This window comes from Gnatocerus cornutus, chromosome 7 (assembly GCF_029298725.1).
Source record: "Gnatocerus cornutus isolate USDA-ARS CGAHR chromosome 7, icGnaCorn1.1, whole genome shotgun sequence".
In the NCBI taxonomy this organism is placed as follows: domain Eukaryota; kingdom Metazoa; phylum Arthropoda; class Insecta; order Coleoptera; family Tenebrionidae; genus Gnatocerus; species Gnatocerus cornutus.
Window position 1 is genome coordinate 16,749,923 of NC_142239.1, and position 25,591 is coordinate 16,775,513.

Sequence of the window (25,591 nt, forward strand, 5' to 3'; positions counted from 1 at the left end):
AAAATTGTGGAATGTTTTGGTTCGTTTCGAAGTAAAAATTTCTAAAAAATCTGTTTTTTCTTCTAAAATTTTAAAATTTTGCACAATTAATAAACAATTCAAATTTAGAAAACCTTTAGATTACAATAATTTTGGGTAAAAACGTTCGTTTCAGATTAATTTTTTTTTTTAATTCTGCTTTACAGCGCTAATAAACATGTCAAAACTACTAAAATATCCAAATTTCACCTATCTAGGGTAAAAACTGTCAAAGTTTCAAAATTTAATACAACGTGGTAAACATTTTTGGTTCGTCTACAAAACAAAAAAAAATTCTAAAAATTCTGTTTTTGCTTTAAAATTTTGACATTTAGCACAATGGTTAATCAAGTTATAAAGTCAAAAAGTAGTAAAGCCTTCAAATGTGACTGATTTAGAAACTTAGAAACCGTCAAAATGTTGAAATTTAATAGAAAGTGGTGTCAGCATCTGAGACGCCGCGCCAGTCCCCAAAAACAAAATTTTTAGATAATAAACTCCTTTATTTTATAACACACAAAGCCGGAAAATTGGCCTCGCAAAGTAAATATTTACCGCCCTGCCGAGATCGAAAGATAATCTATAACCAAGTGGACAAAAGCAAATACTTTTAGCTACAGAAAATCGTGGCGACTAAGAAATTTCGCTCATCATGACTAATATACACGATCTAAATGGAATTTATTATGACCGAAAAAAAAAGTTATGGTTGTCTTTATTAAGTTTCCGCTTCAAAAGCGACGCCAAAACAAGTAAAAGACGAGACGGGACTTGAAAAGACAGGAACTTGTGACCATTACCTTTAAAGATTAATCTGACGCTTGGTAAATAATAGAGGAGTCTCGACAAGGGTGAAAAGGACATATCCGGGATAAAATTCTGCGATTGCATTTCCGGAGGTACTAAAAGGCGGTGATTTACGAAGTGGAAGTGTGCTAATGGACTGATCTTTTATGTTAAAAATTAGTAAGGTAACCGGTCAGTGTGGGAATCGCAGAAAACTGTTATTTCTATTCCAAATCATTATAGCTGGAGGATAAATAATTCTAGTCACTGAGGTCTTGTACAAACGCCCGATACCACTCCCACCTGAAATCAATATGAATAGTGGCTTCAACATTTGTTTAACACTGCATTGTTCTTCGACCGAATTACCATCAATACACCTAAATATATCCCCGTCACTCTTTGGTAGTGTGAACACTAAACCAGAATTTTCTTGAAGGCAACAATAATAAATTAATGCCTCCGCTTTAAATTTCGGCTACTTCTTGTCGGACTTGAGTCACGTGCTTTGTAACAGCTAGACCCTTGCAGGGACGTGACGTTTAGCTGAAGTGTGTTATATTCGAAATTTCCAAGCCCTCCCTTTAAAATTCCGCTCCCTTAATGAAGTCTGCAGACGACAAAGTAATGCCATCGGTATTCGGACACGTTTTCATTTACGGAAAAAATGATCTCGCTTCAAGATACAAAGTTATATAAATAAATGGATGTGTCTTTAAAACTCGCCTTCCAATTTCGAGGAGGGCGTTTGATGAATTTCCTTTGCCTCGTTTTATTATTTTATGTGGATTAAAGGGTTAAAAAGGACGGGGTAAGTTAATGGACTCTGGACGTGTCCAGGCATTTCTAAGGTTTTCTTTGAAGCATTGATGGATCATGCTGAAACATAAACTATAAATCAAATTGGGCAGTTTTTTCAGGAAATTCCATCTTAACAGTGTTAATAATATTGTACTAATATTAAATTAAATTGTAAAATAAAATATACATGATTGATAATAAATTAGTTTCATTTACTAATAATTCCGTGATCACTGATAATAGGAATGGAATTTAGCGCATTTGAGGAAGGGATTTTCATTCCACACATGTCGACATCCGAACGATTTATCTGTGTGCCTGTTTGAGGGTCGTCCTATGTACGTACCTACAAGCCCAGGTCAGCTTAATGTCATATTTATCGATTTTGATAATTTATTGTTATCTAAATATTGGTCCAATCTATAAAGTTTCCATATTCAAATATTAAAACTGATTTGATTGTTGTTCACATTCATTAATATTTATTTACTTACACAAATTGTGTTGTATTTTTTTACTAAAATTTCCAATTGGTCTAAAATGGATGAGACAGTACGTTGTAACTTGTTAGTGCGTTTGCATGTAAAATTATTGATTCAACAAGAGTTTGAAAAAACCGCAGAAATGTTTAATGTTACCAGGAGCGACTATAAATAGATTGCACTGCACTGATAAATTTGAAATGAATTTGAATTGGTAAAATTCGCAATGCTTGCCGTTGAAGAAGCCTCTTAAATAGTATCATTGAAGAATCTCTCTTATTCATTGTTCTTTTAGAGTCTTTTAAACCGAATTCCTTGAATTTTTCTTATGCTGGTAGTCTTTACGTTTTATTCTCTCTTGACTTTAAATTTTGTGAATTCTTCTGATTCTTAATTTTTTGATAAAAAGCATAAAGAAAAAAATGCAAAAACTTCAAAATAAAAAAACGAGTAAATCTGAAATTCGTTTTAGTTTAGACATTAAATTCTACAAATAGCAGTAAAAATACAAATACACAGGTTCAAAAAATAGAAAAAACTCTCTTAAATTTTTAAAGTATGGAGATTAGCTTCGAAATTCTTTGCACTTTAGGTTCATTGAAAAGGTTTGATTTTCAAATTAAAGACCTTAAAATTCAACAAGTAAAAAAAGTTCGAATCGTATTTATACTAAAATTCTGAGGAAAATCCTTAGGTACACTTTAGAACTAATTAAGTTTGATAAGACCTATTCATGCAATGACTAAGCAGAATTTCTCTCTAAAAAGCAAAAATAAAAAATAATTATGCAAGAGCTCACAGCTCTGCAAATCATCAAAGCAGACTTGTGGTAACCTGCCGCAATTTGTACAGAGTTTCTCTGCAGTCTCAAATATTACAATATTTGCAATTTGCTCGCATTTCCGTCAACCACACGAGCAAATTCAAATTCTGGAAATGTCTCTTTCTAAAAGGTTTGTTTTTTGTTCTAAAATTTTGGAATTTAGCACAATTAATAATCGTGTCAAAAGTAACAAAACTAATAAATTGCATTAGTCTAGAGCTAAAACTCAAAATTACAGAAATATATCGAAAATTGTGTGTTTTGGTTTGCTTTAAATGTAAATTTGTAAAAATTTTGCTTTTTACTGTACAATTTTAAATTTTAGCACAATTAATAAACAAGATAAAAGTCATAAAACCTCGAAAGTTTATTAATCTAGCGTTAAAACTGTCAAAGTTTCAAAATTTAATTGAAAGTGGTAGACATTTTTGGTTCGTTTCAAAATTAAAATTTCTGAAAATTCTGCTTTTTGCTTCAAAATTTTGAAACTTGACATAATTAATAAACAACTCAAAACTAGTAAAATTACCAAATTTTATTGAACTAGCGTTAAAACTGTAAAAATTTTTAAATTTAATATAAAGTTGTCAACATTTTAGAAATTTTCTTAAAATTTTGATTTTTAAACTAACATTTTGATTTTTAACCCAGTCGGCAAACAAGCAAAAAGTATTTAAACCTTCAAATTTCATTGATCTAGAGTAAAAACTGTCAGAGTTTTTTGATTTTTGGTTCGCTTCAATCTAAAAATTTCTAATAATTTTGATTTGTGCACTAAAATTTCAAAATTTGGTAAAGTTAGTAAACACGTCAAAAGTAATAAAACCAACAAATTTCACTGATTTAGTGTTAAAACTGTCAAAATTACAAAAAATTTTCAAAAATTGTGAAAAATTTTGGTTTATTTCAAAACATTTCTGCTTTTTGTTCTAAAATTTTGATATTTCGCGCAGTTAATAAATATCTCAAAAGTAGAAAACTGCCCAAATTTTATTAAATTTTTGTTTAATCCGTCAATGTTTTAATATTGAATAGAAAGTGGAGAAAATATTTGGTTCGTTCTCAAAGTAAAAATTTCTGAAAATTCTGCTTTTTGGACTAAAATTTCAAATTTTGGTCAAGTTAATAGACAAATTAAAAGTAATAAAACTACCAAATGTCACTGATCTGGTGTTAAAATTGTCAAAATTACAAAAACTGATAGAAAACTGTGAAATGTTTTGGTTTATTTCCAAATAAAATTTTCTAAAAATTCTGCATTTTGTTCTAAACTTTAATATTTTGCGCAGTTAATAAATAAGTCGAGAGTAGGAAACTGCCCAAATTTCATAAATTCAGGGTTCAAAATAAAAATTTTGTTGTCTGCTCAAAAATTTCGATCAGCAAAATATGAAAACAAATAAATCTAAAATTCGTTTAATTTTTAATTTTATAAAATAACGTTCATTTAAACACAATTGACTTTATCATAAAACCTGTCACTAATTTTGTACAATATCGGCGATTTTTCAATAAATTCTGTGGTAAAAAGAGAACAACCTTGCTAAAAACCGTTAAAAAAAGCACAAAAACTACATAAATTATTTATAAAATCCATAAATTCGGAACTGTAACATTTCCAACTGCAAATGTATGTGTAAACGCCCGACAGATAATAAATTGCAAAAATATTTAAAAGTCTGTCAGACAAAAATACCTCTGTTAATTTCTCCATGACTGGAAAAACAATTCCTAGTATCGACAAATGTAGAGTAGTCTTGGTGCATCTTTAATCAAACCTTTGATTTAGTTTGTAGCTCCGACGTATTCTTTCCCTTGTAAACAATTTCTTGTGATAAATAATTCATAAAACCTCACGCATTAAATATTCCAAAAGTGTACCGAATTACAAGAACAGTGTCGGCTTGTTCATGAACATAAGCTGAAATATATAGCTGGAACAAATCCCCCCGAAACTAATAAGCTGCAATAGTGAGAGGTTGACTCGGAGAAAAATAATCTCAGAGGGAATATATTTCCGCAGTCATAACAACAAAGCTACATTCACCCATCTTGCTATCTTTCTGACTTCGTTTGTGGCGAAATGGAATGAAACTATTTTGGAACGTATCGCTTTAGTTAGAATGCGGAATATCATCCCTCAATTTTGAAGTGAAAACATGAAAAACACATTTGTCACGTATCATGTATATTGAATTGGCGTGTCTTGCCTCAAGTTGAATATTCGAGAGGGAATTTATTTTTAATGCGACCAGAGGAGCAAATGACAGGAACTAAACTGTTTGAAACGATGTACTTGCTTCAAGTGCTGCAAGTGAAACCAAAGTGACAGGTAGAGAGTTTGTCTTTATGTTTAGAAGGGTGGAAAATATGAAACAGGATCTCAAGTTTGTTTCTTTTCAGGAGCCCGTGGCTTGCGTGATGTCCGCATCATCGTACCCTCGGCGGTGGTCCGTGGGGATGACGCTATCCTCCACTGTTACTACGATCTTGAAGGTGAACCGTTGTACGCGGTCAAATGGTATTGGTATACGACTGAGTTTTACCGATACACCCCCAATGACAATCCCCCGACTAAACAGTTCCCGACGCAAACGGGTCTTTCCGTCCGTTTAGTAAACTCCAACAGCACGTCAGTCGTTCTTGACCACGTTCCTAGAAGTGTTAGTGGAAGATACAGTTGCGAAGTCTCCGCGGATGCTCCTAGTTTTTACACGTTGATCCAGAAAGCGAATCTCCAGGTAATATAAACGCGTTTTAGATCCTTCCCTGAGTAGATCCTTGTTTTTAGGTGGTGGATTTACCAGACAAAGATCCTTACATAAGCATCAACAGGAAACGATACCATTATGGGGATATCCTTAAGGCGACCTGCACATCCGAACACTCAAATCCTGCAGTTAACCTTACATGGTTTGTTAATGGATTGCCTGCCGAAGCCAAACACGTGAACAATAGTCGCGAGATATCTCCTGATGGACACTACTACACGTAAGCCCAGCTGTAACATCTGATAAACAGTTTAATGCCTTTTCATTTTCGCCGGGAAAATTCTCCTTTATTCAATAACTTTATTTTCACTTTTGTCATGTAGACATGAACGTTATGAGTTTCAGCCCCTTGCCAGTGGCAGTTTCCACGTTTTTCTCGAGCACCAATATTAAATCACAGGAAAATTGAATTGGGGTTATTACGTCAATTTGGTGTAGTTTGTGAAGAATTTTTGACTGATACGTGAAATTCTCTCATTTTTACGACCAGTGAATTGGATTATCTAACAGATGATTTGTAGGAAAATAGGTAATTCGGTTAACGGTTAACCAATTTTTCGAAATTGTCGTATAACATTGCCATTTCTAAAAAAAATATTTCAATGATTTAACCAGTCAACTACATATGTAATTTTAAACGAAATTTGTGCTGGAGCAGTGAAAAGTCATTTCTGAAATAGAAACCCGTTTTGCTGCATCAGAAGTATTTGTAAAACTTGTTTTTTTTTAGTACACAGCGCTCTGTTTTTTTTTAGTTTTGCTTAACTGAAAAAATCATGAAACTTTACATACAAGGTGTAATTGAAATGAGTACACAAATAAGTATTTTCAAAAAAATTTGTGTTTTTAAATTCTAGAACAGGAAATAAGTAAAAACAATCAAATTTCGTGTTGATAAAACTTCACCAGTCCATTAATTAAATTAAAAAAAGTGTTCAAAGTGACCACCATTGATTTCACAACAAAAATCTTTCCATGTAAAGTCTGTGAGTCTGAGCAGCATTTTGGCTAGCCTCCCCATAAATCAACACCACATTGTTTAATTCGACATGTAAAAAATTAACCATTTTTTGAGATTCAAACTCTTTCACTTTCCGTAAAACATTGATCTGTTTCCGAAACCAGCAAAATTACAACTGAAATAATTCATGAAATCCAGTGATTAAATCGACAAACGTTATAAGTTCTCTTTTTACGTGGCTAGCTGGCAATGTTTAAATTTTTTGTGCATCATATGAGAGTTGGTTATGAAAACTGATCAGTTTCCAAAATTATTAATATCTTGAAACTGAGCTTAAATTTTGGAAAACCTCAAAGAAAAAATTGTTTGTTTTAACAAGATCTACCACCAGTTTAATTTAATGTACTCATTTCTGTTACACTGTGTATAATAAATCATTGAAAAGGTAGTTAATAAACTTCTCAACAAACTATATATGTAGAAATCGCCAGATGTGTTAGTTTTTGCTATAATATTTGAGAAAAACTAATGAAAATTTTAGAAAAAAGAAAAAGAAAACTTTCCAAGATTTTATAAAAATTTTAATATAAATGACCATAAAATTGTAGTTTTTAGATAAATCATGAATTTCTAAATGATATTTCACTGGCCAGAATGGAAGATCATAGATGAAAAGTATGAAAAAACTGTAAAAAAGTTGATGGTCGAGTTTTAAATAATCTAATTAATTTTAAGATGTATTAATACACCGTGGTCCACGAGTGATAATGAGCCTGACCAAACTCAAACTGCAACCCAACATACATTTTCATAGCATTCGTTGCCAAATTTATATTTACAACAAGACAGCTGTCAGAGTTTCGACAAATTCTTTCACTCAAGACAGTTTCTAATCGCATGTGGAATCTCTGAAACCTTAAGCAGGTAAAAGCAATGCTAAAGCTTAGCAGTCTTTATAAATTAAAAGCATAATAACGTGAGTAGATTGTTCTGAAAAATTTGTCAATTTTGACGTTCATTTCAAATATCTACGACAGCTATGAAAATGTATGTTGGGTTGCAGTTTGAGTTTAGTCAGGCTCATTATCACTCGTGGACCACGGTGTATTGATAATATCTTCGCCCAGATTTTTTCGTAAAATTGAGGATTTTTTCATCGGTTACTGCCACCAGATTGTCCGTAAAAAAAGTTCAAGATACAAAAAATAAATTTTTAATGACATTTACCTCCCTCCCCATTTTGTGCTAAATTTTCAACAGATTGCATAGTGCGAGATTTGCATACAGCCAGCAAAACCACTTTAATTCTTTGCATTGCTATTTTAACCAAATTTATCAGGACTCTAATGCAAGCCTATTTTTTTTCAAACTGTTTTAAAATATTGCAAATTTGTAACATGAATCATTTAACTAGGTGAGGGTACATAATATACTTGCCAGAAAATAGAGAATAGAATAGAAAGCAATAATATAATAATATTGCTTTCTAAAGTTTCCTTGCTAAAAGTTTGAAATAAACATACACTTTAATTATAGTTCTGTTTTTCTTTTAAATTATTTCGCGCTAGAACTAGTTCTGCTTTATTAAAAAAACATTAAAGATTACGCATTTGAAAAATCTCAACCATATAAGTTTGTTTGTTTTCAAAATTCTCAATGAATTTTCAATGAAAATCAACGTGAATGCGCAAAATAAAGTCAGAAGGATATTCAACCACATAAAAATAAAAAAAATTGGAACAACGAAAATAGACAGAATAATTAATTTGCGGATCGAATTTAAAATTTTGAAAGTTAAAAAAAGCCAAACAAGAATTTTGCACTGAAATTTGGCCTAAAAATTTACAATTTCATTCTGAGCAACTTTTCTTAATAATATTAATTGGATATTTTCAACGTTATGCCAAATATGGGAAATGGCCCCATTAAAAAAATCGCAGTAGGCTATACTTATAGTTTGTAATTTTGTAAGTGACAATAGATTTGCCTTAAGAAGTTTTATAAATGTGGTCTTAAATCTTAAATCTTCAGAAATTGACGAAATTTTGATTTTGTATTTGTCGTAGATTAATGATTTTTGGTCAGCTAGACTTGCGATCGAGACCACTTTAGATTGGCAAGTATTTGTGTTTAATACATAGTTCTTTATTATGTTTCTCAGAAAATTCCAAACAGTTCATTTCAAAAATTTACGCTTTCTAATTTTTTGGTATCAGCAAACCTTTATCATCAAATTCTAAAGTCATTTTAAAACTCAAAATGTGCCTCAAAATTACGATTTAGTAAGCAATGGCATTAATTTTTTAAAACAAATAAAAAGTTTTAATTTTCTTAAAAACCTCTCTGTTTTTTTAAACGATAAAAGAAAGCAATGCTTTGTCAATGCGTCAAAAAGGCAAGATCTTGTCCAAGTTGCACTTAAAAATTACTATAAACAGCGTTTTTTTGGGACATGAAACAAGTTTTTCAAAAATATCATGGAAAGTACCAATCTTTATGATGAATTTTTAAGGTCGTTGGAAAGCTTATTAATTTTTTTTTCAAAACATTGTCGAGAAATCCCACCGTGCAAGAAAAGTAAAGAAAATAAATCGTAGTAAAACCTAAAAACATATTTTTTCAATAAATCTCCAAGAAATCAGGAGAACTCACAAGAACATGAAGAAATTGAATAAATACTCATCAGAATCGTAACAAATCTTGAAAAATCTTGTAAACTCAAAATAGTTTTACAACGTTATAAATAATCCCTAAAAAAAACTAAAAAATTCCTGTTCTACAGCAATTCTCGTACAAAAAACGATTCGAAACTTATGAAGCTGTCGAAAAATTAAAAATCCATAAAATCTAATCATTTGAAAAAAATCCAATAAATAATAAACTTTCCAAGAATCCTAAAAAATAAAAGCACCTAGAACGTCAAAATTCCAAAATCTAAAGTCTCACAGAAAATGTAAAATAAAGTCTGAAAAATTCAAATAGGGAAATTGATTCAAAAATTATAAAGAGTAATATAAATATTTGTTTAAATAAAAAATTAATAAAGCTTAAAATAGTCAATTGACTTTGAAATTCCAAATTGAAATAAAATGGAAAATTCAGATTTTTTATTCGAAAACAAAACAAAAACAGATAATCCCTGTAATACAATTTACTGTTTATTTTTCCAATTCAACAATAAAATTAAACAACGGTCAAGCGCTTTATCAACACAACGTCAATGAATAATCAGATTTTAATAAATTTATACAAACCATGTTTTGAAACCCATTTCATTATCAATGAAAACAAATATTATCTCAAAACAATACCTTTAATAAATACTGAAATCTAATGAGTCTAGAAAGTTTCTTCCAGGCAATTTTTCCTCGTTGCATTAGCAAGACCGTGGGATCCCAGACATGTTTTCTTCTTAAATGACACAAAATATTATTCCACTTGCTCCATAATTTTCCTTTACCGTACATCGTCTTCCTAAGTCTCTTTGTACAAAGCTTGCAACACTAATTACAATTAACGTTGTTAAAGCAGCAAGAATGCAAACATGCATTGTAGTAAATTCATTTCCATTTCATACGCGATATTCATTTAACCCCACACCGCTGGTACCAAAAACAAGAAAAAAAAATTCCTAAAAGATTAATTATGATGAAAGCCCTTTTTCATTCCCAGTTGAAAGACTCACAGGGCGTCGCCTATTGGAAACAATAACAACATTACGTTGCACGTTTCCAACACAGCAATGGGAAAACCAATTTGTAGCACGCCATCAGAATAGCTGCATTGCATTCAGAACCGGCGAGAAATTACACCCTCAACCTAATTCCAACATACGCAACAAAAAACATTCAGAGATTTCATTACCACCGTAACTACATCGTACCGGACCCCAATTACTGTAACCACAAAATAAATCCGTTCGTTAGTCGGGCTAAAAACGAAATTTAAACGTCCCGTCGATTTGTCGGTTACTTTACGCAGCTGGAATACGAAATATAAGTAAGTGCGTTTGTTTTTTTTCTTCGTTTCAGGGCTCATTCAGTGTTGAGAATGAAGATTACTAAGCAGTCGTTCGAAAGGCACCGGTTGAAAATACGTTGCGTGGCTAGAATGTACGATATTTACTACAGGAGCCACGAGAAAAGTGTGGAGTCGGAGAGGAGGAGGCATCACCACTACGCGATTACTACCACCGATCCGCCGGTGCAATGGGAGTTAATTGAACCGGCACTGACTAATCCGGAAGTTAGATGTAAGTGAAATATTTTATCGACGCGCATCCGGATTTTACGAGAAATTTAAATATTAAGACCCGGCGCATCCACCATTTTTATACAAAAACTGGAAATTAGTAAATACGCCAAGTGCGTGCTTCTAAGACAATTGGGAAAGTTCCTTATCTGCCAATTCTAATTCTGGAGTTATGGCGGATATTATAATAGAGGTTACCCCAGCAAATGTTTGTCATCTAAGTGAAACAAAGCGAGTCTCTGCCATATAAATTTATTACTTCTGTGGGAAAATAACTGCTCTCCTCTCCTTTATTACGATAGTGCAATAAACGGACACAATTGAAAGACATTCTTTGTTCCCGACAATAACTTTTGTTGTTTTTTTTTTCAGATGTATATAATTCCTCGGATGGTGATATTCCCATCAGGATCTCAAGAATGGCGATGGTGTTTCTCACCATTTTTATTTTCCTGTTGAGATGATTCTGCAAGTAGCAAATTGTATTCCACTGAAATAACTTCCACGAATTTTATGTGATAAATTTATTATATGTGTTTGTAAATAACTGCAACTATATTGTATAAATGTTAAAAGTTCTTGGACAAGGCTATTAACGCACGAGGTTGTCATTTCAGGGTTTAAGACCAACTCAGCTGTTCCTACAACTAAAAGTGCAAAAGGAAATTCTAGATAACCAAGCTTTATTTACAAACCGTCTCAAATAATATATAGAAGTTGTTTGGATAAATATATTGCTTTGACGACTGTTATAGGAATTTACATTACTGGATAAACTCCTTGATGCTACGATGCTAGTTTACAGACTAATTAAGCTCAAACTTAAACATCAGCCTCATTTTGTTGATAGCATTTGTCTATGTGTATATAATGTATGTATAGTAGGACTTTAATTTATTACAAGTGATACTATTTCTTAAAAAAAAATATTTGTGATTTTGTGGTAATTTGAAGAAGTTATGCACGGCACGGAAGGAGATCTGGAGGTGTTTCGGTTTGTTAGCATATCGAAGGTACTTACAAATTATAACTTCAGAGTATTCTCTAAACATTTTATAAAACAAGAGCCTCTACTAACTTATAAAATAATGGGAGGATCCAAAATAAACTTGCTTAAAGTACGACAAATAATAAAAGCAGAGGAGCGTGTTTGAATTTGGATGAAAATAAAATATTTACTTCTCATTAAATTTGTTTATATAATTTTGTATAAATAGAGACAAAAACTTAATGTTTCTTTTCGCCAATTGTTAAATTGGTGAATCTTAAAATTAAAAATTTTGCAGAATTTATGAGGTTATTAATTTTTTAATTCGATTTAAAACAGAAAATTTGACCTAATTATTCAATAACTTTGGTATTTGACATAATTGATAAACAGAGTTATGTTAATAATTTCCCCAAATCTGATTTTTCTAGCGTTACGAATAACAAAATTACAACACTACAAAAGATGGCATTTAAAATTTTGCGCTCGTCCTGAAAACGAAAATTTCTAAAATTTGATGTAATCGTTTTATAATGTAGAAATTTGGTACAATTAATGTACATATTCAAGATAATAACCTTCATAAATTTTATAAATGTAGCACTACAGTCAAAACAGTTTTTTTAAGAAAATATTTCAAATTTTTAGTTTTTCATACTCGTAAAAAACAAAAAATCTAAAATTTGAATTAAACGTTTTACAATGTTGCAATTTGGTACAATTAATAAACAGGTTCAAGATAATAACCTTTGTAAATCTTATTTTTGTAACATTACCGATACAGAAAATACAGTCCTTTAAAAACAATATTTAAAATTTTAATTGCAATAATTGCAACTCTTTCGTTGAAAAATTTTTAAAATTTGAATTAGTCATTTTATAATGTTGCAATTTAATGCAATTAATGAACGGGTTCAAGATAATAATAATAATAAGATAATTCATAAATCTTATCCCTGTAACATTAACATTACAGATACAGAAAATAAGTCCTTTAAGGACAATATTTAAGATCTTAGTTCATCTTTAAAAAAAAATTCTTTAATTAGTCCTATCTGTTCCTATATTTGAAATTTGGTTCAAATAATAAACAGGTTTAAAATTATAACCCCCCTAAATCTGATTCTTATCATTATAGATAACGAAATGACAGCACTTAAAAAAAGTATTAAAAATTTGGGATCGTCCAAAAAACGAAAATTTCTAAAATTTGACTTAATTGTTCTATATTGTTGCAATTTGGTACAATTAATGAACGAGTTTAAAATAATAGCCTCCATAAATCTGATCCCTGTAACATTACAGATAAAGAAAATACAATACTTTAAAGACAATATTTAAAATTTTTAGTTCATTCTTAAAAAAAAAATTCTAAAATTTGACGTATTTGTTCCATAATTTTGAAATTTGATACAATAAATAAACAGATAATAACTTCTTTAAATCTGATTCTTATAACATTATAAAAAACAAGCTCGTCTGAAAACAAAAATTTCTAAAATTTGATTAATTGTTCTATAATGTTGAAATTTGATACAATTAATAAACGGGTTTAAGATAATAACTCCCATAAATCTCATCCCTGTAGCTTTACAGCTTCAGCAAATATAGTCCCCTAAAGAAAATATTTAAAATTTCTAGTTCATCCATAAGAGGAAAATGTAAAATATGTTTTATTTGTTTCATAATTTTGAAATTTAGTACAATAAATGAACAGGTTCAAAATAATAACCTCCGTAAATTTGATTTGCATAACATTATAGATAACGAAATTACACCACTTAGAAAGTATTTAAAGTTTTGGGTTCATCCTAAAATTTGATTTATTTATTTATCCCAAAATTTTGAAATTAATTAATTAATGAACAAGTTCTAAGTAATAATCTCCCCAAACCTGATGCCAGCAGGAAGAAAACGTTTGAAACCATTTCAGCACAAAACATGGTCTTAGACCAGATTATTGTCATGAAGCAGGTAATAGCAAAGACGTGTGAGCACAGAGGGAATTTGTACGTGACTTTTACCGTCTTACAACTGCATTAAGAGGATAAAAATCTCACAGCAACAGATCAAGTCAAAGTGAAAAAATATCTGAGTTTGAAACTGAAAAAAAAACGAATAAAAAGAAGAAAAGAAAGTGGATGCGAAACGAAAAATGAAGAGTTCACAACGTCATATCGAAGATCCAACATCGTAAACATGATGGAAGCTCATAACTAGGGAGTATCGCGAAAATAGAGGAAGAGGCGGATGACTGATGTCTGATGTTCCGAATTCTAGAAGTTATATTAAAATCGATAAAATGCCGTACCTACAAATCCTGTGGCGGAGCTGATATTTTGATATTGATATTAAAATTTTTAGGTCGTAAAAATACTCTGAAAGTTATTATTTGTAATGTGTATAAAAAGACTGAATTTCAAGAACGATAGTTATCAAATAAAATTCGGATATTATGAAAACTAGTCGATATCCTTCGGTGCCACTTTTCTAACTTGGTGCATAAAATATGCGACTTTGTTTGCTTGTATTTTCTCAAAGAATACAATAAATAAAACTACAGTAAAAAGCAAGCACCTGGAGGCCAGTGTCGTGAAGTTTTATTTCTTCTCATGATTTTGTAACATATGTATATTTTTGTATAGCAACAATTCTGTATAAATTTCGAAGAGTTTATTTGTAATGTATATAACAAAATGTGATGCATATGTGTTACTATTACTTCAAGTTCCAGACCCATTTGAATGTCGTTCAATTCAAAACAGAACGCGCTGCAAATTGTTTGATAAATGTATTTACCTATTCCAACCCAGGAGACAAAAATAAACTGTATTTTGTACCTGACACTTTAATTATTTTCCTCCTTGTAATTAGCGACTTTGTGTAAAAACTTCGCGATCAAAAAGAATTTTTTAGAGGTAAGTTGGACACGGGGTAATAAATTCCTACTTAGCTTGATGAAGCAACGAGTTTTCGGATAATTAATTCATAAATGCCGCATATGTCAAGGTCGAGTGTGACTTGAACAGCCATTATTTGCATTAGCTTCATATATCTTTGCGTTGTTATTCGTCTAAAATCAAATGAAAATTCCGAAACGACCGTTGCAAACAGGAAGGCGATTGTGACGAAACTACCCATCCTGATTTTTATTGAAAAGCATGATTGATCACCTAGAATTTTTTCATGCAGACGGACAGATTTATCATAGAAAAATGAAATCAGCGGTTATAAAAACATTCATCATTTTTATGTGTTTCCGATAATGTAAAGGTAGGTGTCGATCAGCAAAATGGGAAGTTGAAGCAATTGGTCTTGTGTTGAAAACAAGCCTTTAGGGACATTCTATATCCAGCTGAACAACATCTCGTAAATCAGGCGGTCGCTATTATCCAATTAGCACAAATAATTGCTTAATCAATTATAAAGCGCTTCTGCAGTTTCATCTAGGACAGGTCATTGAAAGTCACAGTCAAAAAGATTAAATTAGTTCGTTATTACAATAAAAAGTCCTTTGCCATTTCACTTTCAACGGGGTCATCGGAGTGTCTAGGCCGGTCACATTTCCTCTATTCATCTGCAGAGTACCTTCAGCAAGCATTAATTAGCATGACCATAACACGAAATTTATTTTTTTTCTATTTAAAATTGTTTTTTTGGGGGATTTACTGTTTGTTTGTGTACAATAGTCCGCAATTAGTTAAATGTGTGCTTGGGCCTACACTAGAATTTATTGATTACTTAACCTTCCGCTTTAATTTGGCAGTGCTGAGCAAATTGAAAGGATAAAGTAAAATGACACAATCACGTATTTGTTTGTTCTGAATAGAATCATACTTTTGATTAGACCATGACCAACGAATTAAAGTCGATGGATTTTTATTGAAATTGGATATTTTAATTCAACTCGGACCAACAGAGTTTTTTATTTAATCATTTATTTATTTAATTTCAATTAGGTATCCCAACATGTAATTCTCAAGTGATGTCCGAGTCGGACGTTTTTGGTATTAGCTAAAATTAAAAACTTAAATTAAAGTTTAAACATTGTGTTTTTCTATTTCCGATTTTATTGAATTTTGTATTCTCAGTATGTCGTAAACATAAATATCCTCAATAATTTTAAAAATTTAAGCAGCAGATGGCAATTTTTGCTTGGCTGTAAAAATAATAATTTCTAAAATTTGAATTTTGCTCCACAATCTTGCAATTTGGCAGAGTTAATAAACTATTCGAAAATAGTAACTTCCCTATATTTCGTAGCAGTACCACTAAAATTTTTAAAATTACGAATTTTCACAACAAATTTTGGCAAATTTTGCTTGGTCTTAAAATTTTCCATAATTTTACTCTTTTGCTATACAATTTTTTAGTTTGGTAGAGTTAATAAACCATTCCAAAAAGAGTAAACCCCCAAAATTTCGTAGCTGTAGCACCACAAATATCAAAATTATCAAAATTCGGAATTTTAGCAACAATTTTTGCTTGGTCTTCAAAATAAAAAATTCCAAAATTTGAGTCTTTTGGTTTACAATTTTGCAGTTTGGTTGAGTTAATAAACCATTCGAAGAAAGTAACCTCCAAAAATTTCGTAGCTCTAGCACCACAAACATTAAAATTACGATTTTTAGCAACAAATGTTGACATTTTTTGTTTGGTCTTAAAGATAAAAATTTCCAAAATTTGAGTCTTTTGCTCAACATTTTTGCAATTTGGTATAGTAAACCAATTATTAAAAAAGAGTAACCTCTCAAAATTTTCTAGCTGTAGCACCTAAATTATCAAAATTATGGATTTTAGCAACAGATGTCCACAATTTTTGTTTAGGCTTAAAAATATATATTTTTTTAAATTTGTGTCTTCCGCTCCACAAAGTTACAATTTGATAAACTTAATAAACTATTCAAAAAGAATAACCTCCCAAAATTCTGTAGATGTAGCACCAAAACTATCAAAATTACGAATTTTAGCAACAAATGTTGACCATTTTTGTTTGGTCTTAAAAATAAAAATTTCCAAACTTCGAATGTTTCGCTTTACTATTTTAGAGTTTGGTAGAGTTAATAAACCATTCAAGAAAATAACCTCTCAAAATTTCGTAGCTGAAGCACCAAAATTATCAAAATTACGAAATATAGCAACAAATGTTAACAATTTTTCCTTTATCTTAAATAAAAATTTGACAAAATTTTACTCTTTCGCTCCACATTTTTGCAATTTGGTAGAGTTAATCAACCATTCAAAAAAAGTAACCTCGCATATTTTTTTTTAGCTATAGCACCAAAATTATCAAAATGATGAATTTTAGCAACAGATTTAGTAAGTGTTAATGTCAACAATTTTTGCTTGGTCTTAAAAATAAAAATTTCTAAAATTTGAGTCCTCCGCTCCACAAAGTTGCAATTTGCTGGAGTTAATAAACTATTAAAAAAAGTGTAGCCTTTTAAAATTTCGTTGCTGTAGCACCAAAATTATCAAAATTACGAGTTTTAGCAACGTTAGCAATGTTGAACATTTTATCTTGGTCTTAAAAACAAAAATTTCCAAAATTTGATTCTTTAGCTTCACACGCTTGCAATTTGGTAGAGTTAACAAATTATTCAAAAACAGTCATCTCCCAAAATTTCGTAGTTGCAGCCCCAAAATTATCAAAAATACGAATTATAGCAACAAATGTTGTCAATTTTTGCTTGGTTCAAAAAATAAAAATGTTTGCAACCGAAACATTATGATCATTGTTATACAAAAAAACTAGAAAACGGATTTCTACTTTCAACCGCATGACAAGTTGAATATTAATTTTTCCAAAAGATATTAAAACGAACTAAGCCATAAACAACAATAAATTCCATAAAATTTGATAACAAACGACTTATTAAACCAATAAACTTTGCATAAAAATGCGAGTAGAAAAATTTGCAATTCAAAATTCCTCCGAATAAAAAATGCATGTTATGTGTCATGTAAGAGTTCTTTCAATTGAAAAATGTAGTAATCGATCGTACGAGATGATATAATATAAAATTAATATTTACCTTCCAATTAAACGCTTTGTTTATCTAAACCAAACATTTTTTCAACGCTTCAATTAACAGATGATCTCGGAAGAATTTTTTTGTCTGGTAATAGTGACATTGTACTTCCATGAATGAGTTTATAATGTGACGTAATAATAATCGTGAGAGGTAGTATATTTTATTAACCACAAGGTTAAGAATTTTAGAGCCGCTTTTTATTTATTCAACTAAATGTTAACCTATGACTGGGATGAGTATGTAAATGTCCTTGTTAAGAGGATGTACCAGAAACAGGTGGGGACAATAACTTATAAATAATTTAATCAATATCTCTTCTGCAGTCAATTTTTAACATAACATGGATTATTTAGTGGTAAGCTTCAGTGAACCGTTCTTGTAAAATAGTGATAACGTGTGTTTCAGATACTAGTTTTAGCACTGGTTGCTCTTGTAAAAAGTGACATTGGATATCAGTATAAGGTGCCTACTAGCTACGACGTGCCGTTCGGATCCGTCGGCGATTTGAACCAACGCAGATACTACCATGTAGAAAAAGAAGGAAGTGGAGGTTTGACGCCTTCATCCCAGTTACAAACACCCATTTTTGAACACAGTTTGTTCAATGGGCCTCAAAACAATCTCCGGTTTACTGGGGTACACCAAACAGCAACTGGGGGCACCTTCAATGAACCTCAGAGCAACATTCTCCTTTCTGGGACACACCAAAATAAACCCCAAAGCAACGTTCAGTTTACTGGCACACCCCAGACCGCAACAAACGGAGCCACTTTCAATCTTGTAGCCTCGGGAGACGTGGGGATTGACTCAAAATCAAGTTTCACCCCCGATAATTCCCAAGAAGTTGAGGTTCAAAAACACTTGTACTTTTACTCGGCTCCGGATGAACCCGAAGAGATTAGAACGCGAATCATTGCTCCTCCTGCTCCCACAAAGAAAAATGTTAAGATTCTGTTTATTAAGACGCCCACGTTTAACACTGCCCCTATTAACATCCCCGTGCTACCACAGAATGAAGAGAAGACTCTTGTTTACGTCCTGGTGAAGAAACCTGAAGAAACTTCAATTGTTATTCCGACACCCGCACCTTCAAAACCGGCTAAACCAGAAGTATACTTCATCAAGTACAAGACGCAGAAAGAAGCTGAAGAGGCTATTTCTAACATTCAGGATACTGGGGCTGGTTCTGTCAACGCCGGTTTTGTCGGATCCACTAATTTTGATGGAGTTTCCAGTACCATTTCTCCCGGTAATTTAGGAGAAACGCTGGTTTCAGTTACACCGACGCCGACGCCTTCGCCCACTTACGCCCCCAGCGGTTTTGGAGTTGATGTTAACAGTGCCCATGGTGCAAATATTGATACTCGTTTTAATACTATTCATGGAGAATTATCCGGACCTAAAGTTTCGGTAACTGGAGGAGCCTACCCACAATTTTCTTCCGATGCCGTCACGAATTTCGAAGGTTCTGTTGGTACTAAAGAATCTGGGAGTTCTATAGGAGGTGCAGTGCAGTTACCAACTTCTGCTAGCAAGGGTTCGGAAGAGGTGAAGGTACATCAAGTGTACGGCCCTCCGAAGAACCGAAGATGGATTTTGTATGAATAGGCATATTGTTCAATTTTTTAATAAACGTTTTTTATCCCTGGCATTTAATTGATTAGTCTAAAGATTTGTTCTTAAAATTCTCGTACTGCCGTTAAGACAAAATTTTTGGAAGTGAAGACAGTAAAAACCCAAATTTCGCTTTAAGAATTTGAGACAATCTAAAAATATCTAATAAAGAAATTGAAACAATCAACTCATATCAGCCATATTTCATAAAAGTAACTATTTTGTAGTAATAGAAATCTGGTACTTTTATTTATTTCTTTTTTGGTTCCAAAATTTTCTCTACCACTTACCTACATAACTTTTCAGTTTCCTTAATTATGAAGATTTTCATTGCAAAAGAACTTATTTCAAGCATTTTTGTTAATGTTTGCAAACACTACTATTTAAGAACAAAAATTTTAACTCATTTTATTTTTGCTTTCAGCACTGACTCAAATCACATTAAACTGCACAAACTGTTACTCGTGAAATTCCCAACTCTAACATTGGAAGCAAAAATACGAAGTAGTTGGTCTTCAATTTGTGTCTTTTTGTAATGCACAGATTATCGAAGCACGGATAATCAAACGAACAGCCTTGCATGGATAATCGAGGTTCTACTGTATTATTTCTTCGTGCCTAGGGATTTTTAGGTTAGAATTTAGGGATTATTGAAATTTTAACCTGGCAACACTGGTGTTGACAACTGTTGACAAATTGACAATTAAAATTGATATTACAGTGTTTTTGCTGTGTTTTGGTTTCGTCTGTGGCACACAATAACCGTGGCACAAAATAAGTCTGTGGTTTATTCATCAATTTGACGTAAGTAATACCACTAAATAAAATATGCAAAATTCATCGAACCAGTTGTGATATTTTATAATTATGTTTAAATTTTCTATAGCGGGAGATTGTCTTTCTAATACGTAAACATTGCAATCTACAACGTTTCTAAAATAGTTTTCATTTATAGATGAAAATGGAGGAAAAACAGCTAACCGATAAACGCTTTGGAGTAAAAAGTTATCGCATTGAAGAGTTGCGGAGATTCCAGTTTGGTTTGAAATATAAACGCAAAAGGAAGGCTTTTATTGCAAATGTTCTGATGAGTATTAATATGGGCCCTCCTGTCCATGTCGAAATTCAAGCCCAAGACGGGCGAATTTCCATAACACCCTCCGTTTTTCTTCTGGAACATCGCCTACCAAAGCAAAACCTAATTAACTTGGATGATGGAAGAATACAACTTCAAATAGGTGAAGGAATTCAAATAAAATTACGGTTCGCTTCTGATGATGACAAGGATCACTTTATTAGATCGTTAGGAGATTTAAATTCGTCGTAAGTAAAACCAAACGAAAGTTTTATTTTAATTATGTCAATCGTTTTATTCCTGCAGATCATCAGAAGAAGACTCAATACGAGATTAAATTAAAGCTACCACGTGCCGTTCGGATCCATCAGCGATAACTAACGGAGTTAGTGAAACAGTTTGTTCAATGGACGTCAAGACAATGTCCAGTTTACTGGAACACCCCAAAATGAACCTCAGAATAATAAAACTAAATAATCTGAAATATGCAAGAATCCCTGAGAAACAAAATTCAAGAACATCTATAAATTAAAAAAAAATTAAATTAAATTAAAATGCAAAACTTTAAGTCTAAAACAACCCAAAATGCACTTGATAAAACGATCCAAACTCTATTGCTCATAACTGTGCAGAGGTTCAAGGTTACAAAAATCTGTTTTGAATTGGTCCGTATTTCAACTTTTATTACATAAATATCGGAATAATCTTTCAAAATTGGCAACAAGTAATTTTTATTTTAGAGAAAAAAATGTTCACAAAGTAATAAAATCAAAAAACGGGAAGTCGACCTGGCATTGTTTTCATATATCGGTAGAACTGTTATTAGCAACCAGGACAACCAACATAACTAAAATTCCAAGCCCCCTGTCCAATCAATTAATTTGCAACGAGTTCCCGCTTCACCTCTTTCAACTGTTCTATTTTATTACAGGTTTCTATCAATCTTGTCTGTACATTTACACTTTTGATAATCCATTGCAGCGCCTGTCTAAACATTGATTGAGCATGATAGAGGTCCTGTGGAACCAAATATCCAAACCATCTCACAGGATCAATTTGTTCATCCTTTTTAATCACTTCCAAGTATTTACTATCTTCTGCATATAATTCTACATCTTCCTCTGAACACACTTTGGTGGTGGCTTCAAAATCTGGACTAGTTTCTGAAGGTAATTGTAATGATGAAACACTGCTTTGACCTAAAATGTATCTAGACTTTGCTAAATGAGTTTCACCTCCACACATTGCATTTTCGACGTTTAATTTAGTTTGGATTTCTTCTTCCATGAGGGTTAAAGCGTCGAGGGTTAGTTTGTCGAGAAGGGTGCAGATTTTATCGAGTTCAGACATGATTTCTTGGACTAAAAACTCACTAAAAAAGTTGTATAAACTGAATATTTACTTACAGTTATTTTATAATAGTAGAAAAACGTCTTAAACTAGAACGAAATCAACACAGTTTGAGCGATCAGCTGATTATGAGTAATAAGATTGGTATTGGTGATGGACGATAGGTGGCGGGACTAAAAATGGGAGTTGCTGAGTGTATTATTGGTTGTCTACCACAAAACTCATTTTATTTAAATGGAATTGAAAAAAAAAATTAAAAAGTTCTCAGGATCTGAGCGACACAAAATAAATTCAAAAAATATAAGAGAATCCGACTAAAACAATTCAAGCTGTTTGTAATCTGAGCAAAAGCAAACAAAAATAATTAAAAAAAACAACAAAGAAAATAAAAAAGACAAGAAAATCCATGAACTCAGTAGAGTCTAATAATAAATTCATTACAATATGGTACCAAAAAATTATAATAATTTTATTACTTAGCACGCCCCCCTCCTACACCAACCGCTAATTTCCATTGTAAAACAATAATTTCTATACAATGAGATTCAGAATATAAAGATTAAATTGTAAAGCCTCAACCGTTTTATTACTCGAAAACTTTGTGCCTATTTCTCATAGATTTTAATTTCTCGATAAACAGCACAAGCGATGATTGACATCGCATCGCGCAAAACTCTATAAATGCATCTGTTTATCCTTCGTCGAGAAATTTATGGTGGCTGCCACAATAACATCAAACAAGTGCCTCTTTTAATTGTTACCTAACTATCTGCATAAGTTTGCCAGTGACGTCACCATTCTCCACCTACTGTTCGATGACTGGATCGGGGCATAGCACCATATTCGGAGCGCCTACGAATTCGATCAAAAACCTTCACTAAATTCTGCGGAAATTTCTCTATTCAACAGGTAAGTACAAATTAGAGCTTGTTTAGCAAGTTGACGTAATTTAGGACATTCTGCGAGGATTTTTGATAACCAATTTGTAGCGCAACTGTGTAAAGATTTATGGTTGATTAGAAGAGGAACACTTTATTGATGTTTAATGAAAATTGTGGGTTTTTAACCTGGAGTGACGGGCGTTGGCGTTTTTTTGAGATTAGCTCGTCAATATTCAGCAGGTTCAAACTTTGGCTGACGAGTGTGTGGGATCGGAAACATACCGAAACGGTAAAAAGTCTTGACAAAACAATCTGTTTATTAGATTCTTTAAACGGAAAACTAGAAAAATTTCTCGGTTTCTTTCTGTTTCGTATTTGTAATTCTCATTTATTCATTTATTCTAGTGTATTTAAGTGTTTAAAGGTTTTACTACTTTAGAAGATCTAGAGGAACCAAAGACTTAAGAAGAATTTTCTTGATAAAAAAATACAAAACATTTGTAAATTCTGCAAAATTGTAGATATTGCAGTCTAGAATCTAAAGAATCTAAAGAATCTAAAGAATCTAAAGAATCTAAAGAATCTAAAGAATCTAAAGAATCTAAAGAATCTAAAGAATCTAAAGAATCTAAAGAATCTAAAGAATCTAAAGAATCTAAAGAATCTAAAGAATCTAAAGAATCTAAAGAATTTAAAGAATCTAAAGAATCTAAAGAATCTAAAGAATCTAAAGAATCTAAAGAATCTAAAGAATCTAAAGAATCTAAAGAATCTAAAGAATCTAAAGAATCTAAAGAATCTAAAGAATCTAAAGAATCTAAAGAATCTAAAGAATCTAAAGAATCTAAAGAATCTAAAGAATCTAAAGAATCTAAAGAATCTAAAGAATCTAAAGAATCTAAAGAATCTAAAGAATCTAATGAATCTAAAGAATCTAAAGAATCTAAAGAATCTAATCTAATAAATAAGAAACTATTGTAGAACTTAATATACATTTTTTAAGCCTATACATAGATTCATAGTTTTAAATAATAATAAGCATGAATATTTTCTGGGCTGTGCTCAGTTGCTTTGTTTGCTATTCTAAAGCAACATTTATGACTATGTCACTATTTAGACTCTATTATATTATTCATGTTCCTTTCGTGCAACAAATCCGCTTAAGTCTCTCATCTATAAATATCCAGCTCACGAAGTCATATTTCCCACAAGCAGACTACTTTATATAATTATTATAGTGGGTGGTCTTTTTCGCATTAATGTGTCGCTCTTCCAGCACCTGTGATTGAAACCGAGGCGTAATTTTTGGACATTCACTCACGCACAAGAACTGCCGCCTCTTGAACTTATTGTCATACAAAATTATTTGAGTTTTCAGGGCGCAACTTTCTTTTAAACTCTAAAATTATCCCGTTACTTGTCTTTGCTTAAGTAGCTAACGAGAGTGTCATGTTTCTGTCAAAACCCCAAAGCCCAAAGACAGCTTTTAAACTCGACTAAACAGACGTTGAACGCTTTATTTTCGTCGCTGCTCAATGTCAAGTTTATTCTTCAAATCAGATAGTACGTAGGTGTTGACCTGGACAAATTATTCTATTTAAAGTTAGTAGTTTTTGATTCCTATTATTTTTACAAGATGAAGTGGCCTGATTGTACCATGATGTATGTAATAAGTGCATGGTGCCATGGTCGCCCCGACCAGACTTCACATATAAAGTGAAATGGTTTTAAGAAAAACGTGTCTTTATATGGGTATGGGTCAATGCCAGACCCATTTCAAATCACTATTGATCATATTTTGAGAAGCTTGCTAAACCATGAACTTGATTTTTGCACCAGATGTGCATCGAAATGAACATATTTAATTACTAAACCTACGTGGTAACTCGATTTTAATAAATATTCACTCGGTCGTAGGCAAATTTGAATAATCCGATGATTCAAAGTGATCTAAAGCTTGTGTTTTTTTGCTAATTACTGACACCTGTAACGGGATAAGTTTTTATTGGAACCTTGATAAATGCGCGTGGCGATGTTATACTTTCGCGAGACGAAACGTCAAATTGATAAGTGCATCCTTTGTAAGCTGCAATCATTTTGATTTTAATTTGAATAATCAAAAGTTTTATTTTGAAGTGTTGCGTCATTCCAAGGATTCGGCACCAACGCGGTAGAAGAGTCTATGATTTATACCAAATTCTAAAATAGTGTAAATTGGGAGTGGGATACTCGCTGGTGAAAAGGAAGAGCAAATTATATGAAAAAATGTTTGCAATTACGCACAACTATTGTCAAAATTAATTATTTTTAGTACTTGCGTAGGTATAATTACAGTTTTGAACGAAATTTATACTGGAGCAGTGTAAATTCGAAGTCCGATTTTTTCAGTTTTGGTCAACAACATGCAAAATTATAGCTCTCAATCCGGATCTGATGGAGCAAAAGGAACTTTAGATTCAGAATCAGGAGATTATTCCACTTTAGAACTGACTTTTCAATTCACCTACAAGAAATCAGAAAAACCTCCAAAAACCTGAAGAAACTGGATGAAGACTAAGAATCGACTAAGAATACATTTTAAACAATTCTGTAAACTCATATAAAACTTATTAAATTGGCTTTCCAAAACACTCGTCCAAACACTCGTTCATAACTTTGCATATTTTAAAGAAAACTGAAGAAAATTTATTTTGGTATAGTTGAATCTTAAAGCATAATTTTTCAAGAATATCGTTGACTTCAGATTCAGTCCACT

The 25,591-nt window shown here is 31.8% G+C and overlaps 3 protein-coding genes across 3 annotated transcripts in view; 2 read left to right on the forward strand and 1 right to left on the reverse strand.

Moving 5' to 3' along the window:
- LOC148171741 (uncharacterized) overlaps positions 1–14,720 on the forward strand; it is a 68,763-nt gene extending 54,043 nt beyond the window's left edge. The window contains exons 3-6 of the mRNA XM_088041677.1: positions 5,314–5,651; positions 5,702–5,901; positions 10,674–10,894; positions 11,266–14,720. Coding sequence (XP_087897803.1) covers positions 5,314–5,651; positions 5,702–5,901; positions 10,674–10,894; positions 11,266–11,357 — 851 coding nt within the window. The 3' untranslated portion in view covers positions 11,358–14,720. The remainder of the gene's footprint in view (positions 1–5,313; positions 5,652–5,701; positions 5,902–10,673; positions 10,895–11,265) is intronic.
- A 3,419-nt stretch (positions 14,721–18,139) lies between these two features.
- LOC148171742 (uncharacterized) lies at positions 18,140–19,567 on the forward strand. The gene is made up of 2 exons (XM_088041175.1): positions 18,140–18,271; positions 18,322–19,567. The coding sequence occupies exons 1-2, from the start codon at positions 18,257–18,259 to the stop codon at positions 19,522–19,524; spliced, it is 1,218 nt and encodes a 405-aa protein (XP_087897301.1). The 5' UTR covers positions 18,140–18,256; the 3' UTR covers positions 19,525–19,567.
- A 1,752-nt stretch (positions 19,568–21,319) lies between these two features.
- LOC148171743 (uncharacterized) lies at positions 21,320–22,101 on the reverse strand. The gene is made up of 2 exons (XM_088040961.1): positions 22,012–22,101; positions 21,320–21,966 (listed from the first exon to the last, which is right to left on the reverse strand). The coding sequence occupies exon 2, from the start codon at positions 21,953–21,955 to the stop codon at positions 21,482–21,484; it is 474 nt and encodes a 157-aa protein (XP_087897087.1). The 5' UTR covers positions 21,956–21,966; positions 22,012–22,101; the 3' UTR covers positions 21,320–21,481.
- Positions 22,102–25,591: the final 3,490 nt, after the last annotated feature.

Bases quoted from the DNA above. Each gene is read 5' to 3' on its own strand.
- LOC148171743 (XM_088040961.1), bottom strand. From the start codon at position 21,955: ATGTCTGAACTCGATAAAATCTGCACCCTTCTCGACAAACTAACCCTC.